Below are 18,023 nucleotides of genomic sequence, written 5' to 3'. Positions count from 1 at the left end.
TAGGGTTTTCTAGTCACCGGCGAGGGAGCAAGCGTGGCCAGATGTGGACGGAGAGATGGAAGTGGATGAGGCCGGCCCCACCACACGCTTTCTTTAAAAAGGATGGGTACCTGGCCCTTCCACACACTGTCAGGCGGGCCCGAGGTAGGTGGCTGCGTTTAATACAACCGCCTGTGGTGGTTGGCGGCTGACTTATGGGGCCACGGCGGACATAGAGGGGACGTGCGGCGTGTTCACTTTGTGTCAGCACCAACGCATTTTTCACTCAAATTTAGGCCTAAAATGGGTGAGAAAAAGCAAAGACATTTTTTATTTTAGTGGGCACGGACATGGGTGGACGAAATGGGTCACTCCGTTGCTCAAACCGCCTAAGGAAAAGACGGATCATTCTCCATCTAGAAACCGCTTCTAGGGAAGAGAGCTCGACGGGAACTGGATCCAGAAGCACTGCACGCAGAGCTCGGCGGGAGATCGATCGGCCATCCATCATGGCCAAGGTGATTAGTTCGGACGCATTTCTCTCTCCGATCCCCGTCCAGTCTATCTTCCGGCCGCCGCCGCCGCCGCCGCGATTCACCGCGTGCACAGCTGAATGGGGTTTGTAGGTTGCCCGCTTAGGAGGAGGGCGACGGTGCCCTGATAGAGGTGCGGAAGGGAAGGCGGCGCCGGCACCTCCGCTCTCTCTGGGCGGCGGCGGCGCGGCCGGAGCTTTAGGGTTTAATTTGGGGGAAATTGACTGATGCGCGTGCGCTCGCGTAATTTCCCCGATTCGAAGCGACTTTGCAAATTCCATCGCGAAGAATGCTGATTGCCATGGTCTGATTTGGGTTTGCCGACTGAGCATTCCGGTGTCCCGTATCAAAATTTGGATATGGACTTCTGAAGAGCCTTGAAATCTCTGAAAGATGGATGATATACTTATTCTCTGCTTCACTGTCATATGCCTATATGTCCATCTCTTGCATTGTTACTGAACTTTGCATTTTGCTGGGAGCAATCTACAGAAGGCTGGCGCTGATAGGACCGCGGCGGCGGTGAAGGCAGGGAGCTGCTCCAGGAAGAAGGCTAAGGCTGCGTCCTCCTCCAAGATCACTGTCACCTTAGACCCCAAGTTGCTGGAGTGCTCGGTTTGTTGCAGCCCACTGGTTGCTCCCCTTTCTCAGGTACTGAACCAAAAGCAGGTCTGATTACACCTATTCCTAATCCTAAATAGAATGTAAGGACGTTACAGAGCCCTGTACTCGACGAACTAGTATTAAGGATTCCTTTGTTGAATTGAATGCTTACTCTATTTCATTAGATTCTTTTTATACCCTGCAATTTAGTTTCGTGTTATGAGTTTTTGACGCTCTGTATCTTGTACTCCCTCCATCCCAAAATTCTTGTCTTAGATTTGTCTAAATACGGATGTATCTAGTTACGTTTTAGTGTTAGATACATCCGTATCTAGACAAATGTAAGACAACAATTTTGGGACGGAGGGAGTATCTTGTATGTTGATGTTGATGTATAGTTTCTTATATTTCACTTGTGGCACGCCTTGCATCAATTATGATGTTTTGGTCAGTATGCTGGTTGTAGAATTCTGATTTCTTCCTTCGTCTCATTTCAGTACAGTTGGTTGAATGTTACTAGGGAAGCTAACAAAATTAAGATGTGCTGCACATATTGGTCCCAACTCATTTCAGTATTTATCTGTCAGTAACTTTGCATTTAGGTAAACTAAGTTTCCTTCCATAGCAATGCGGACATATATTTTCTCCTGTGGCTTGTCAATTTCCATTACCAAGAATCTATGATGCATTGCCAATCTTGGCCTATGGCAGCATCAACTCTCTGGATAACTGAGTGGAACTAGGTTCAACAAACTGTTATTAGCATGAAAATCATATATATGCTCAGTAACAGAGTCTGAGCCAAAATTTTGGAAGCCCATTATCTAGTCAAGTGATACATGAAACATGCGCGAGCATGCTATGCTTTGCATCAAAATCACCGTAGATAGTATGGCACAAATTTGGCAGCAGTGGTAATCCAGTGTTATGTTGTGCTTGTGCACTTCTGCTGTTTCAGTAACACATTCCTGTTTCTCTCTTTTTGTCTGCAGTGCGCAAATGGCCATATCACATGCTTCGAGTGCTCCTCCGATGTGAACTACAGTTGCAGCTTGTGCTCTGGGCCTGCCAACACCCACTGCAGCGCCTTGGAGCGCATCCTCGCTGGCCTGGCCGTGCCGTGCTCGTTCCAGGAGCACGGGTGCACCGAGATGATCCCGTTCACGGAGAAGCTGGCCCATGAAGAGTCCTGCCTCCATGCCCCATGCCACTGTCCCATCGCTGGCTGCTGCCCCTACCCCGGCCGGTCCCTGCACGACCACATCAAGGGGGAGCACCCTATGATCCAGTACACCCGCATCACGGCCGGCCGCCTCTACCCCCTGAGCATGCGCCATGACGAGCTGGCCCGCCTTGTATCCCTCGGCAGCAAGGCAGTCTTTCTTCTTGTGGTTGACCGGAGCGTCCCGTCGGGGCTCACATTGTCGGTGATCCACCTCATGAGCGACCCGATCGAGAGGGAGGATTTCAAGTACAAGATTCAAGTGCATACGCAGACGGGCATTCTCTCTCTGTCCGGCGAGACACAGAGTGTCGGTCGACTGAGGGGGCCTTACCAGGCTGGCGCGTCGCTGTTCGTCTCGGACACCATGTGGTCTCCCCCAGATTCTCCAGTGTACCTCGAGCTGAAATGCTAAATCTGTACTCAATCTGGTAGTAGAAGAATTCTGAGACTCCATTCATTGCGCTCTTGTCAGCTGTGTCAACGTGGTTTTACTAGGTAGTTAGTACATTATCTCTGTTGTTTGTCGAAGTTAGGTAATTGGATCATAACATATGGATTGGTGCAATGCTAAGTTGCTAGCAATGCTAGCTTAATTATTAAGCGAAAGGTAATTCTTGGAGAGTGCAGATTTGTGAGATGTCTGTAGCCCGGCTAAGAGCTGCTACTTCTTTTTTGTCCAACAGTGAGTTTGCAGATTTGTGAGGTTTCTGGTGCCCGGCCAAGAGCTACTACAATTCTTTTGCCCAACTGTATGCTTGCAGCTTTTCTCCATGTATGCATGCATGCATGTATTCTTGAGCTCAATCGATCCGTGAAGCGACAAAATTGAAAGAGTTGCCATTTTTCATGGTAGCACGAATCATTTTCAATATAGATATATAGAGTTCCGTTGGAGCTTTTGAGGAGTAGATACTCCCTCCGTCCCATAATGTAAGACGTTTTTTTTTGACACTGCAGGGAGTAGTAAATAGTGATTGGATCGCATCTGGGCCGTTGGAGACAAGGGGTGTTGCCAGGACAGACAAGGGCTGTTGGATAACTGAAGAATGTAGACGCCCTGTTCTGAACTTACTGAACACTTGAACAACGCGTTGCAGTAATGTTGCAAACTACAGTACCTACCTACCATGCTCTGCATCTTGCAAAGTTGCATATTCAGAAAACTCTTTTGCAATGTTACAGCAGTATTGTGCACACCAAACCTAGCGAAGTCTTGTTAATCTCGTAGTGAATTAGTTTGTCAGGTACTCAGGTAATCTCAGCCTGATTTCCTGATATTGTTATATGAGTTTCAGAGGAGAGAAAGTGCACACACATATTTATTACAGTTAGAATGTGAAATCCCATCCACCAACATCTAAAATGCAAGTCTCAGGACTATACAGAAAGCAAGAGGCACAGAACCACCTTCCTGGCTCCAAGATAAGGATGATGAAAAATCAGATAAACATGTTTGAAACAAGAACCTGAGGCGACATTCAAGCAACACGGATATTTCTTCGGAACGAAATGACAGTGAGTGTCGTTCCCATTGGAAAGACCGAAATGATAATGAGTGTTGTTCTCTGAAACAAAGCTCATTCAGGAACAGCAGGTAGCACCAATCTGACGTTTTTTGCTTCATCGGTTAAATAATGGACAGATTTGTTTACAATAAGATAAGATGTGAAATAAAGTGCGTGATTGAGCTCTTCCAAAACGCATGCTATGAAAAGTATACAGACATTTCAACAGAGAATTAACGAAAACTGATATTTCCTCTTCGATACGGTTCTGTGACCATGGGTATCAAATCGGAGCATCCAATTTGTCACGCCGTAAGGTGATCCGTGATCGAACGGCCAGCCGCAGCCGCAGCCGGCCGTCATCGTCGAGCCCACCGTCACCTACTCCGGCGACTCTCACCGCCGGCCCGATGCCTCCATAACGGAAAATATCCTGTGGAGCATAACCACGCCGCGCTCACCACCTTGCATTCCGGTATGGCCAAGCTCCTCCGCCTGGCCGACTCGCCCCCGCACAAGTCTCCTCGCTTCCTCGCCCTCCTCCTGCCCCTATTAGCCTGCCCCAACACATCGTCTCTCCCCACACGCCCGCGTCCTCCTCATGCGCCCCCTTCCCACCTGCCTGTCAGGACCTAGCTATGATCTAGAAGGAATTCGAAGAGGAAATTGTATAAACTGAGAGGAAAGTTATCTCCCAGATCTACTTTATTGAATATTTGTAAACAAGCTAGGGTATATGCGAAGCCATCAGGCAATTCAGAGAGAATAGCATGCTCGACCCAGCCACACCCCGGCTGTTATATAGGGGAAGCTTTTACTGGCAAGATTGTGAAGTGAAATAGTAACTACTAGAAACGATACAGTAAGGATCTAACGGTCCGCGACGATGCTGAGCAGAGGAGCGATCCTGGCCGTTGGTGACGATGCGTTATCTGAACCGAAGTCTGTAACTGAACTTGGCTGCATCTCAGGTCTTGACATTGCCCCTTTCTTGAGCATCGACGAGTCCTCACGTCGATTCTTGTGCTGCGCGCCAAGCTTGGGTAGTTTGCCTGAAAAACTCTGGGAATGAGTACTTAATGAAGTCTGCATCCTCCCACGTAGCGTCCGCCGGTGACAGATTTTCCCATTGAATTTGCCATTGTACCACTGGTGCATTGTTGCGTGGAATTTGCCTGACTTGCAGAACTACGGCCGGACCCGTTTTGATCATACCATCCGCATTGACCATTGGAAGGTTTGGGCTCGGGATCGCTTTTGGTCCAATGTGTTTCTTGAGCTGGCTGACATGGAAGACAGGGTGTATCTGAACGTTGCTGGGGAATTTCAATTTGTAAGCAGAGTTCCCTATCTTTTGGATTATGAGAAAAGGGCCATAATACTTGTTCTGCAACTTAAGAGCTCCTCGAAAGCCGAATGCTGCCAATCGATAAGGTGCCATCTTCAAGTAAACCATGTCCCCCACCTGGAAACTTCTCTCCACTCGTTTGAGGTCTGCATAACGCTTCATTCTGTTCTGAGCTGTGCACAGATTCTCTTTCAAATGCTCTAACATTTGCTGTTTAGCTGTCAAGAAATCTTGTGCTTCCTCATCTTCTGGTCCAGGGATTGCTAATTCAGATATGAGTGGAGGTGGAAATCCATAAAGGGCTTGGAATGGAGACATTTTCAGAGCAGTGTGATAAGTGGAATTATACCAATATTCTGCTAGAGACAGCCATGACATCCACTTGGTAGGTTGATCAGTTGTCATACACCGCAGATAGGTTTCTAAACACTGGTTCACCCGCTCTGTCTGGCCATCAGTTTGAGGATGGTAGGCCGTGCTGAATCTTAGTTCCACCTTGAGGGCAGTAAAAATGTCTTTCCACAGTTTGCTCGTGAAAATTCTATCTCTATCAGAGATAATAAGTTTGGGAGGGCCATGTAATCTTATGATATTGTCCACAAACTTTTGAGCCACCGAGAGAACTGAATATGGGTGGGACAGGGGAATGAAATGACTGTACTTCGTGAATCTATCGACCACAACCATAATAACATCCTTGCCCTGGGATTTTGGTAGGCCTTCCACAAAGTCCAGTGAGATGTGTTGCCAAGCCATGTCTGCAACAGGGAGGGGGTCCAGCAGGCCAGGTTGCAAGCAGTTCTCATGTTTTGCTCTTTGGCAAATAGGACAAGCTGCAATAAAAGTCTCTACATCCTGTTTCAGTCCTGGCCAGAAAAAGATGTTCTTCACTCTGTTATATGTAGCTCTCACTCCTGAGTGGCCTCCAATAGGGGAATTCTGTAGTGCAGACAGTAATTTATTTCTTAGCTCTGCAGACTTGCCCACCCATAGTTTACCCTTGAATCTAATGATCCCAGAATGTTGGCTGTAATCTGAAGAGTTATCCTGTTTTTGCACTAACAATTTCTCTAGCAACTGTTGAGATTGTGGATCTTCCTGATAACTTTCTACTAGATCTTCTGGCCATGTAGGAGTCACAACAGATAGGGTGAAACAACTGGGCAATAGTCTAGACAAAGCATCAGCAACTTTGTTTTGCACTCCCTTCTTGTACTGAATAGTGAAATTGAATTCTAAGAGTTTCATCATCAACTTGTGTTGTACTCCCTCTGTTATTTTCTGATCTGTGATAAACTTTAAGGATTGTTGATCAATTTTGATCACAGCTCATTGCCCAGCAAATAATGTCTCCACCTCTTTAATGCTTCCAGAATAGCTAGAGCTTCTTTTTCATAAGTAGAGAGAGCTGCATTTCTTGGACAAAGAGCAGAGCTGTAGTAGGACAAGGGTCTTCCTCCCTGCATGAGAACTGCCCCAATGCCCTTTCCTGATGCATCAGTTTCCAGTACAAATGGTTGACTGAAATTTGGTAGTGCCAGGACTGGTGTTGTAGTTAAGGCTTGTTTTTAAGTGTACAGAAGGCCTTGCCATGCACTGGGGTTCATTGGAACTGTCCTTTCTTTAGAAGGTCATGTAGTGGCCTACAAATAAGGCCATAATCTTTAATAAACCTTCTATAATACCCAGCCGGGCCCAAGAAGCTTCTCAACTTTGTGACTGTGTTAGGAGTTGGCCAATCAGCAATTGCTGCAATCTTTTGTGGATCAGTAGCTACTCCCTTCTCAGAAATCACATGTCCCGGATACTCCACTTTTTGCACTGCAAAGCTGCACTTGGACATGTTTGCAAACAACTTATGGTCTCTTAACACTTGTAATACAATCTGGACATGTTTCAGATGTTCCTTGAGGTTTCTGCTGTAGATGAGGATATCATCAAAAAACACCAACACAAACTTCCTCAAATAGGGAGCAAACACTAGTAGAAAAGGGGGCTTTAGTCCCGGTTGGTAAGGGCCTTTAGTCCCGGTTTTTGAACCGGGACTAAAGGGTCGTTACTAATGCCTCCCCCCTTTAGTCCCGGTTCTTACACGAACCGGGACTAAAGGCCGTCCACGTGGACGCAGCCTGGAGCTCCACCTTTAGTCCCGGTTGGTGTTACCAACCGGGACTAAAGGAAATTTTATGATTTTTTTTTTAAAAATTTTTTTTGCGAATTTTTTTTAAATTTTTTTTTTGATTTTCAAATTTCTGAATTATTTTACCTCTAATCACCACCCCTCATCACTGCTCAATTTATCCTCTAATCTCTAATCACCCCTCATCATTCCAAATCATCTAACTTCCCGGACGGTCACCCATCCTCTCACTACTCCAGCCTGAGCACGCTAACTTCCGGGTTCTATTCTCCCTCGTTTCCAAGTCTGCACTTGTTGTTTTCCTGACAATAGTAAGATGTCAATTCTATTAACCCTCAGGAATTTAGCTTGAGCATGAAGTGACACATTTCACTGTTTGAGTTTGAAACTATTGTTTTAAAAAACAATAATTATTTAGTAACACTAATATTTCTTGAATAATTAGTTTGACCATTGTTTGACCACAGTTTGACCAGATTTGACCAAAATTCAAAAAAACTGAAATAATTATTTAGTAACACTAATATTCTAGAATAATTAGTTTGACCATTGTTTGACCACAGTTTGACCACAATTTGAATTTTTTTGAATTTTTTTGCCTCTCCAGATCTTAAAAGCCCCGTATCTTTTTTTTCTGTTAGGTTTTTGAGGATTTTGAAAATTCAAAAAAGCGCGTGCTGGCATCCCCCTCCTTGATCTCTGTCAATCGCGATTTCTGCCTCCACCGCGCTCTGTCGACCGCCGCAAAACCCAACAATTTTGCCTTTAGCATAGCCCGTAAATTCCTCTCCCCCTCTGAAAGCTCTCTTTCCTCCTGCGCCAAGTCCAGCATGAAAATGACCTCGTTTGCCACCCCCGAGAGGAAGACCATGTCCCTCTTTTTGTGCTTGTTCCACTCTTTCAGCGCTCTAGCAGTCCTAGATAGCTTCGTGTGCAGCACCCTGATCGGATCACCAGATTTGATAGGACTTACTGTGATCTAGACGGCGTGAAGGGGCTTTTGTCGAGGATGCAGGATGAGGTGGTCAAGGTCAGCGTGGTGCTTTACAATGTATTGATGCATGGTTTGTGCAATCATCAGTATGTATACTCAGACGCGGTGGAGGTAATAACAGCAGCATACTCAAGACAAGAGTACCATGGTGGCCAGAGGGATTACTTACAGCTAATGAAATGCCTTACAGGACGCTGGTGTATGGGTTTTCTCGGACAGAGGAGCTGGAAATGGCATTCAGAATGACATATGACATGGCCAGGCTTGCCATATCAGGAGGCCAATTGCTCATTTATGCTTGATAGGCTACCGGAGAGAGGGTGAAGCGGATGAGGCTTTCAGGTTAGCTTGTCAGTTTGGCGCAGTGCCAAACATATTTGCATATAATGCATCGCCTGATAATCAATCTATGCAAGAATGGTTTGTTTGGCAAAGCAGATAGGCTCTTCAATGAGATGGTAGACAGGGAGCTGGAGGTTTGGAGCCAAATGGGGTGACTTATCCTATGTTGATACATTCCCTTCACACACAAAAAAAGGATGCACTTCAGAGTTTGATAGGATGTGGGAAAAGGGAGTCAGTGACAATTTATCCATACAGTTCCTTAGTTAATGGTTGCTGCAAACATAATGATTTGGATAGGCCGCTGGGCTTTCTGAGCCGAGATTGGATTGACATCGAATGCTTGCAGCTTCATATACTCCACTCACTGCTGGTTTTTATAGAAAGGGGGATCCGATCAGCCCAGTGCCGTGCAACTCCACATGGAGATGGCTTAGAAGGGTATTCCATGAAGATTACTTATACGGTAACAGTGCTAATCAATTGTTTCTGCAAAGATAAAAAGTTGGATGAAGCTTCTAGCTTGGTTGTTTAGTAAGATGATTGACAGGAACCATCTTAGTGTTATCCTTTACTCGACTAGTGTGGCTCTCACATCACACCAAGGGGTTCCCTGAGCAGTTGCTGCATGCACAATCTGGGGCTGCCAGCAAGAATGTACAGTTGCTTCTTCCAGGCGCACAATCTCACTCTAGATGTTGTACTTCCTGTCATGTTTTGGCAAATGAATTTTGGTAATTTGACAATTATATACAGCTCTCAGTGGATTATACTGCTGTGGGAAAAAATATATATTCTGCCGACTAATAGTGTTGTTTCTTCCATGAAAGTTTCCCTTTAGCATAGTAAGGATTTGGACAGTTACTCCAAAATAGGCCAGTTACGTGCTTCATCTGAATTATTGTTTTTCTGCCTTTAACTGTAACCGCAAGGAATGAATTAAGAAAGATCAGTATTAAACTAGGCCTTTGTCCTATTCCTCGACTCTTCTGTCTCCAGATCCACCAAGGACGGCACCAAGATCAAATCCTCTAGCTGTACTAGCACTTTCCTGTGTTAGTTGCTGCTTAGACTTTGATTATATTAGAGTAGTAATTCGATTACTTGATGGAAATTGACGCTGGGTGTCCTAATACGTAGTTGGGTAACTTGGGTTCACGCGCGTTAGTGTAATGGTTTTAAAAACTGAATGATACTGATGCATTTCTAGCCGCGATTTCTGTTTCTTGTGACAATTTGCTTGTGCCGTCAGATATATGCACTTGTTACTGGATATGTGAAATATTATGGTCAATTTTTGCTGCTATTGTGTATTGTCCCGTATGCTTTTTGTACACATGTACATTTTTAACAATCTGACTGCTGGTTTGCCTGGAGTGATAAATTCATGTTGCCAGTATACTAGATTGAGAAAGTGATTTCTCAAATCTTTGGAATGTTTTACAAGCCATGTAGTATTTTGAAAACTGCTATTTCTATAGGGCTATCATACAACACTGGGATTTTACATCTTACATTTATCTGATACTGATGCAAATAAACTAGCTCTGATAAGAAATGCTAACCAAAATGACATATGCAAGTTCTGTTATTGCAGGATCGTATCATTCCAGCTCAAATGTCTCGAGCCGAGGCTCCTCTTCTGCTCCATATTCTCCAATACGCTCACCAGCAAACAGGAGGTATGCATCTCTGATTGCATGCATCTCTACCGCTGCATCTCTTATCAATGTCCGTTCTCGAGGCTGTGTTTTTGAGCAGGATATGCCAAGACTGAAGACAGAAACCAAGCACTTCTGGATTCTACTACTTTTTATATCATCCCTTGGTTCTCTGTATAGCCAGATTGTTGGGTCAGCTATCTCCAAGGTTCTATCTGGGAGAGCCTCCTTTGCAAATTTATGCAGATCCAATGAACCCTCAAATGTTTCATCTGTTGGGCTTCTTCTAGTAAACATCTCAAGCAGCAATATGCCAAGACTATAAATATCACCAGGTGATTGATGCCCTAGTTGATCCAGCAACTTTGGAGGCGATCGCGTGTAGGGAAGCGCTAGCATTGGCGGAGGACACAAACTGCTGCGGCAGACCCACCGTTGTCTCCCAGGATGCCTCCATCCACGTGGATTTTTGTGTGACCCGGCGGCACTGCAGCTGCTTGCATGTGAATGCCCTTCCTCCCGGCGTGCTCTATGCAAAGTAGTCGGCGTCTGCTCCTGCAGTAGGTCAAGCTCAGAAATGAATCGGTTGATAAACATGTGCGTGGCTTGAGGGCTCTGAGTGATCCCCTCATGTATAACTTTGCGACGAGCTGACCAAATAGCCCGGAGGAAAACAGACATCCTCAACAAATCAACATGCTGTAGGATGTTCATTAAAGCCAATATCCAGTGCTTGGCTCAGTGTTGGATATCATTTCACTTGAAACATACCCCAAGTCCAGTACAAACCCAATATTTCACTGAAATCGAAGCCCAAGGAAACTCCCAACACAAAATCCCGGAAGGCTGAAACCTAGCTCAAGGCCCGATAAAATAACTAACACGAATGCTTGTTGAGTTATTTGCCCTTCAAAAGTTGTTAAAAAAATATCTGCCCTTCAAAAGCGCAAGCACAAAATACATATAAATCCATCAGCAACGCATCCATACATCTTGGAATGCATCCATACATCTTGGAGTTTCTACATGACCAGGAGCCACACACAATCACTAAAAAATACTGTAGTAAAAAGAACGTGCATGCAGTAATAAATATCAGGTACGCACAGCACAGATTAGTGCTAACAGGCCGCGCCCATGACAATTATGTAGTATTATGAAGGAGTTAGATGCTGTATGCTCCGACCAAAGTGATTGTGCACTTGTGCATTGTTACAGCATCACTGATCCAATAAATGCAGTTTGCCGATTCAGCAAAAAGAAAGCAGCTTTCATTGATGAACAAACGCCTTGCAGTTTTGTAGCTTACTGTAGAAAAACGGTGTGTGTGATATTCTCACTGTATGATCTTCATTAAGAGAATGCATGTGTAGAAGACTAGCACTATTCTTCTCTGGGTGCTAATAGTTTGTTTTTGAACTGAACCTTCTGGTTTGCAAACATATATTTGTCACTTTATCATGAAAAGTAAAATTGGTACACAATGAGAGTGGATTCTCCCGCGCCTAGATTTTGCATCTAATTACTAAATTTGTGCTGCTCTGTTTCTTAAGTTAAAATTTAGTACTCTGTTCCCACCCAGACACATACAAAATGCAAAATAACCTTGACTCAGTTTTTGGTCATCACAATGATCAACACTCATAGGTCGATACTCCCACTGTAAAAAAATATAAGAGTATTTAGATCACTGCTTATATTTCTTTACAGAGGGAGTACATCACATAGAAACAAGCGATGCTACAGTCACACGTTTTAGAAATACCAGCAAAGCAGTATTGTATAATGGTGCAAGGGATTCAGTAGTGCTGAATGGCATAATCAACAAAACAGGCATATAGGAATTTTATTTCACACGGTCTGGATGTTTAAATTTCAAATTGGTTCACAATGTTCTGAACAGTAGTACTAGAATATCTCGGAGGCGAACGAATGCCTTCTCTAATTTGCCCAGTTCGCCACGTCCATGGCCAAATCATTGTTGGTGTGGACTTGTGCCTTCTTCGCTCAGTTGGCCATGTTCCATGGCCAAGCTCGGCGGCGGACTTAGCAGCAATTACTAGTTAATGAAACTTATTCAGTACTGCACCAAATCATATATAGTTATCATCCATAACATGCACCAGGTATGATACATACTTCACAGCATCCTCGAGAAGGTCCGTTCAATTCATCTCCTCAGGTGGGTGCAGGCTACGAGACACTTCTTTCACACGTCCATTGCATGTGTGTTAGGGGCCCATAGGAATGATAAAAGAGTCATTGTTGCAAATAAGCTCGTCTCATTGGCAGGCAGATTCAAACGGAAGCATCCCACGAAGTGTCTTAAGTGAAGACGACTCGATCTGTTTGTTTGATCTGAGTATGGTGGATATGTAATTAATATGTTTATTGCACCCGTTAAATCTTAATTGATTGAATATGTTACTTCTGAATGTTGATGTTTATGTTATATCTTTTGCACTCACTAGTTACTCGATTCTCAGGAGGACCCGACAACTGCTACTCGTAAAATTTCATGAAAAGTAACACATAGAAATGATTGCATGCATGTAGTCGCGAAAAGTAATTAACAACCATGTCATACTCAACCACAATAGCGATGTCCAAAGTAGGGTTCCACAAGTCGGACCCTCACACTAAAGCTGCATGGCTACAGTAGCCGACATCTACTCCTTCTTCGATGCTCCCTCCGGGCCATCGTCTAGGCGAGGACGCTTGGCACGAATCGTCGACTGGTTGTCGTCCTCCTCCTCCTCGCCATCCTCCTCGTCGCCATCCTCCTCCTCCTCCTCATTCTCATCCTCCTTGTTGTCGTCCTTGTCCTCGTCGTCCTTCTCCCAGTTGGCCTTCAAGGGCTCCTTCGGCCCTTCCGTGAACTCGATATAGTCAGGGTCGTCAAAACTGTAGAGCTCGGAGGGCATCCTCAGCGCACTTGAATATTTTTAATCAGTATTTTTAACAATTAAATAATTCAATAAATAATACATTTTAACTAATAAATAATTTGCTTCTAATTAAGTATTTAATTACTACTCCCTCCGATTCAAAATAAGCGTGGTTTTAGTTTAGAGGGAGTAGCATTTTAACAATTTGCTACTACTAGTAAATCAAACTTATTCAGTGCTGCACCAGATCATAAATAGTTACCATCCATAACATGCACCAGATGAGATACATACTTGACAGCATCCTCCTCGATGTCCTGGCCTGTGGTGTAGTCGACTTCGTTGGGAGCGCCGGCGGAAGGTGGGATCATGTCGATCCAGACGCTGAGCGTGAGCGTGTCACCGGAGAGCATCTCCTGGGGCACCGCCAAGAACATCCCCTGCCACGGCGCGGGTGCGCCGGCGGCTAGCGTGCTGCTGCTCACCGGCGAGGCCATGAGGACCATGTCGATGCCCGGGGGGCCCACGGACAGCTTGCACCAGAACCGGGGCGCCGCCTCGACCTCGCCGTCTGGCCTGACGCACACCAGGGACACAGCCGTAGCCGCTCCGAGCGGGCCCAGGGACACAAGGAATACGCTGCGGTCCTCCTTGCCAACGAGCACGTGCCAGGGGCGCGACAGGGAGAAGCCGAGGTTAGAGGACAGGCCGTAGCGGACCGTGACGGCGGGGCGCTGGTGGCTGTCGGCGAAATGTTGGAGGAGCATCGCCGGGGAGCCCAGGAAGGCGCACCCGGACTCCGGGCAGGAGCAGGCCATACTGCACTGCTTCTTCTTGGTTGCGGCGGGCTGTAATGGCTAATGCGGCGAGAAGCACCGTAAGTGAAGCGCTGAGAATGGGCAGGGACAGCAGCCCGCTTTTATACCCTCTGCACCGACGCGTCTCTTCGGCCAATAAACGCGTAGTATGTCTCATGCAAACGCCGGATGCGTCGCTTCAAACCAACGGCTGCTGATCACCACGCCTCTCTGGCAATACGCACGTAGTACGTTATTAGTCGTAGTATCAATTCATGTACTTGCACCTGATCGGTCCTTGAGACAATCCCATATTATCGAGTAGGAGTACTACATGCACTTAGTCAAACTTAAAAAGGACTAGTAAAAATGCTCATGCGTTGCACCGGGCGAAAAATTAAATATAACCTGCTCCATCAATCAACTTTATTTTTTGTTGTCCGATAAAACATGATTTTTTTTACTTTGGGAAGTTGTTTTTTTAAAAAAAATTGAGAATATTTTTAAAAAGGAATCATTTTTATGGTGATGAACATTAGTTTTGGAATATTATATTTCATTTGTAATTTATCCCCCACACACACGCACGAGAACTCGATCCCGTCCCCCATTCTTCTTCTCTACTATAGTGCCGCCGTCGCCTCCCTTGTCCCCGTCGTTCTTCACGTGCCTTATGCAACACTTAAAACCAAAAAAATCAGCGACAAGCAGCTATAAAATAACTATGGATCAACACAGTACACGACGAAGTAGTACTTGTGATTTCCACAATATTATCATGTCAGAACCCACAAACATCAAAATTGTACTCCATCACCTCTTATATTTGGCAACCCAAAAAAATGTATATCGTGGCAAGCTCCAAACGGATTTACATGTGGTGAAGAACTTCTTAAGTGATGTGTTAAGTACAAACCAAACTCCAATGTGAATAGAATGAAATCATCGTTTGATTGTACTGGAACATGGATCAAAGGAACAACTCACAAACTATCACATAACAGCTAAAAGACTATCAAATATGAAGAATCCTATTTGTTATGGATCGGAACATATCAAATATATTCTGCTCAAATTAATTAGTCCTTGGAACTCGAATCCTTGACCACTTTTGGTTTCTCAATCTGTGATGGAATATAATCAGGACAATAGAAAAAGGAACAAACTAACAGCGTGTGTAAGGTGTCAACTCTATTCTTAAGGTCCAATAAGCAGCATGTATAACAAATTATGCAATTTGCATGCGTTCCTAGCAATATCATGTAAATGCGAGTCAATTGCAAGAAACCACCACATTTGCGGCTAGGTTTGCAGGAAACCACCAACTCGTTAATCCGTTGCAGAAAACACCGGAAAATTTGTTAAGTCGTTGCAAAAAGCACTGATTGGGTGATTTGGCCCGTTTGATCACTTTCTGACAAGTGGGGCCAGATTGTAAGGAGCTTAACTGGCAAAAAATTAGCACACACACCCCTAGATATTTACAGAAAAGGCAATCAGGCCCCTCGTACCTGATCTTCTCCACGGGCCACGCGTGCGCGCCGGACGGTGAGGCGAGGTGGCGCACGAGCTTGGCCGGCGAGCCCACGAAGCGGCAGTCGAAGCAGTAGCAGGGCGCGTGCTTGCAGCTGGCCTTGTGGTCGGCGGCCGAGTGGTAGGGGATGCCGTCCATGGCGCAGCCGTGTCCCTTGTAGAGGCACGGCACCTTGTAGGCGTCCACCACGCCGTCCATGAAGCGGGAGAGGGTGTAGGACACGGCGTTGCCGCCGTTGCCGTCGCCGCCGCTGACGCAGGCCTGGCACACGAAATGCTCGCTCCCGCACTGCAATCCACAATCCACAAACCGGGGGCCTGATTGCCTTTTCTGTAAATATCTAGGGGTGTGTGTGCTAATTTTTTGCCAGTTAAGCTCCTTACAATCTGGCCCCACTTGTCAGAAAGTGATCAAACGGGCCAAATCACCCAATCAGTGCTTTTTGCAACGACTTAACAAATTTTTCGGTGTTTTCTGCAACGGATTAACGAGTTGGTGGTTTCCTGCAAACCTAGCCGCAAATGTGGTGGTTTCTTGCAATTGACTCTGTAAATGCAGCATGTCTCGCATCAATATATCTGGACTGAGAGGGGAAACTTACAATCTGCACGTCAGTGTCATCGAGAGTGATTGCTGACATATCTGAGAGCCGAACCTCCTTGGGCTCCACCTGAGTTCGATCGGACGCCTCTGGCACCTGCATGCACACATACGGCAGAGACATCAAAACCGGACCGAATCAAACCAAGCTCACACCGACCTAATTCTACCAGGCTGACCATCTGTCAGCAATCGGACATCAAATACATGTTGTTGCAGTAGCATGACTAAATAGGAGGTGTGTATCATTTCATTGATAGAACCCCCCACATAGCACTCTGACATAGACAGTATAAGATAATTCCAAGTTTAGTCTGTACAGTACTCTTAATAACCCCTAAAGAAATACAGTATTCTTCAGACTAACCTGCAGCACACGGTTTAGTCTGAAGTGGCAATATTTGCAAAGATTAATGCACGGGCATTTGTTACAATCTCCAGCCGAAGTGAATATATATAGTTTCAGTTTTGCAAGCCATAGAGGGGAAAGAAACTCTTGACATGTTGCTGACTACGTATGTAGGAGTAGGAGTTACAAAAATTGGTTAGTAGCACCAATTTTTCAGGAAAAATAAACTGAAACAGGGGCTTGTATCGCTGATTAGCTGAAACATAATGCAAAATACATAAAAAAAACAGAGGAAGTAGTTGGTTTAAAGCCTCCAGCAAAGTAAAAGTCAGAAGGCAGCATGGCATGATTCTTTAGACGGCTACTGAAACATACGGATTAAAAATAAGCCATTAAAGCTTTTGTTTTTTAAGCTATTATGAAGTAGACATCTGAGCATTTAACTCCGTGTTAGCTATTTGATGCTAATGCGAGCACATATGGCCGAAACTCTTTCTTTTCTGGAATTGTATGGCCAGAAGTTGAGCAATGATGCATACACCAAAATGAACCAATGAGTAGATGTAGATACGCACATGTATCCATGCATGTCCCAAATTGAAACGTAAGTCATTAGTCTTTTTTCACACATCAATATAGGCATCTAGATTCTGCATCAGGGTTATTGCTTGCAAGTTGTAATGAATTTGAGAACTGACATACATATATGTCCACTATGTGGTCTCGAGCGAGAGGACACATATCATGTGTTTTGCAGGTGCCCACGGGCTGTGGATTTATGGCGTACCATGGCGGTGGTCTGGAGAATTCCCGAAGTCACATCCATACGGAACACGGGGCCGGAATGGTTCTTGAACCTATTGGCGGAGTGTGACGAGGGTGACCGTCTCAGAGTCATCATGGTGATGTGGAGGTGCTGGTTCATACGTAATGAGATCCAACATGACAAGAAACCACCGCCTATGGAGGTTTCTCGACGCTTCCTCCAGAGCTATGTTTCCTCGCTGTTGGGTGTACAACAATATATACCCAACAGGAGACTGGGATAAGGGGAAGATGGTTCTGCAGCATGAAGGGGCGGAGCAGCGATCTTCACATGTGTCGACGGGACCAAAGCTTACTCGGAAGTGGCACCCACCGCCGCATGGGTGGGCTAAGCTGAATGTCGACGGTTCCTTCGCCCACGAGGATGGTAGGGCGGGCTCCGGCATGGTTCTACGCGGTCATGACGGCGCCATCATCTTCTCTGCATGCCGAGCCCTGCGTTCGTGCCCTAACCCACTTCATGCCGAGCTGGAAGGGTGCCGGGAAGGACTCGCACTGGCCTTACAGTGGACTGAGCTACCGATCGCCCTCGAATGCGATTGCCCGCATGCAATATCGTTGATCAAGGCGACGGGACAAGACCGATCCGAACATGCAATGGTGGTTTCAGAGGTCAAGCTTCTTTTGGGTTCTAGGGAGTCTGGTGTTACTCATATCTCTAGAGAGCAAAATAATGTAAGCCATGTTTTAGCAAATTTTG

At 45.5% G+C, this 18,023-nt stretch overlaps 2 protein-coding genes and 1 pseudogene across 2 annotated transcripts; 1 reads left to right on the top strand and 2 right to left on the bottom strand.

Annotated features, from left to right (window-relative positions):
• The first annotated feature begins 233 nt into the window (after positions 1 to 233).
• On the top strand, positions 234 to 2,959 carry LOC123073656 (putative E3 ubiquitin-protein ligase SINA-like 9). The gene is made up of 3 exons (XM_044496719.1): positions 234 to 497; positions 1,005 to 1,163; positions 2,108 to 2,959. Exons 1-3 carry the CDS (start codon positions 330 to 332, stop codon positions 2,750 to 2,752), a joined length of 972 nt encoding a protein of 323 aa, XP_044352654.1. The 5' UTR covers positions 234 to 329; the 3' UTR covers positions 2,753 to 2,959.
• A 10,437-nt stretch (positions 2,960 to 13,396) lies between these two features.
• Positions 13,397 to 14,036, bottom strand: LOC123076014 (uncharacterized; annotated as a pseudogene).
• A 1,386-nt stretch (positions 14,037 to 15,422) lies between these two features.
• On the bottom strand, positions 15,423 to 17,709 carry LOC123076013 (uncharacterized). The gene is made up of 4 exons (XM_044498481.1): positions 17,620 to 17,709; positions 16,151 to 16,246; positions 15,527 to 15,879; positions 15,423 to 15,429 (listed from the first exon to the last, which is right to left on the bottom strand). The coding sequence occupies exons 1-4, from the start codon at positions 17,707 to 17,709 to the stop codon at positions 15,423 to 15,425; spliced, it is 546 nt and encodes a 181-aa protein (XP_044354416.1).
• Between the last annotated feature and the right edge of the window lie 314 nt (positions 17,710 to 18,023).

The sequence above is a fragment of the Triticum aestivum genome, chromosome 3D, assembly GCF_018294505.1.
Source record: "Triticum aestivum cultivar Chinese Spring chromosome 3D, IWGSC CS RefSeq v2.1, whole genome shotgun sequence".
Lineage (NCBI taxonomy): Eukaryota > Viridiplantae > Streptophyta > Magnoliopsida > Poales > Poaceae > Triticum > Triticum aestivum.
Note: the sequence above shows the minus strand (reverse complement) of the source record. Positions and strands in the feature narration are given on the sequence as shown.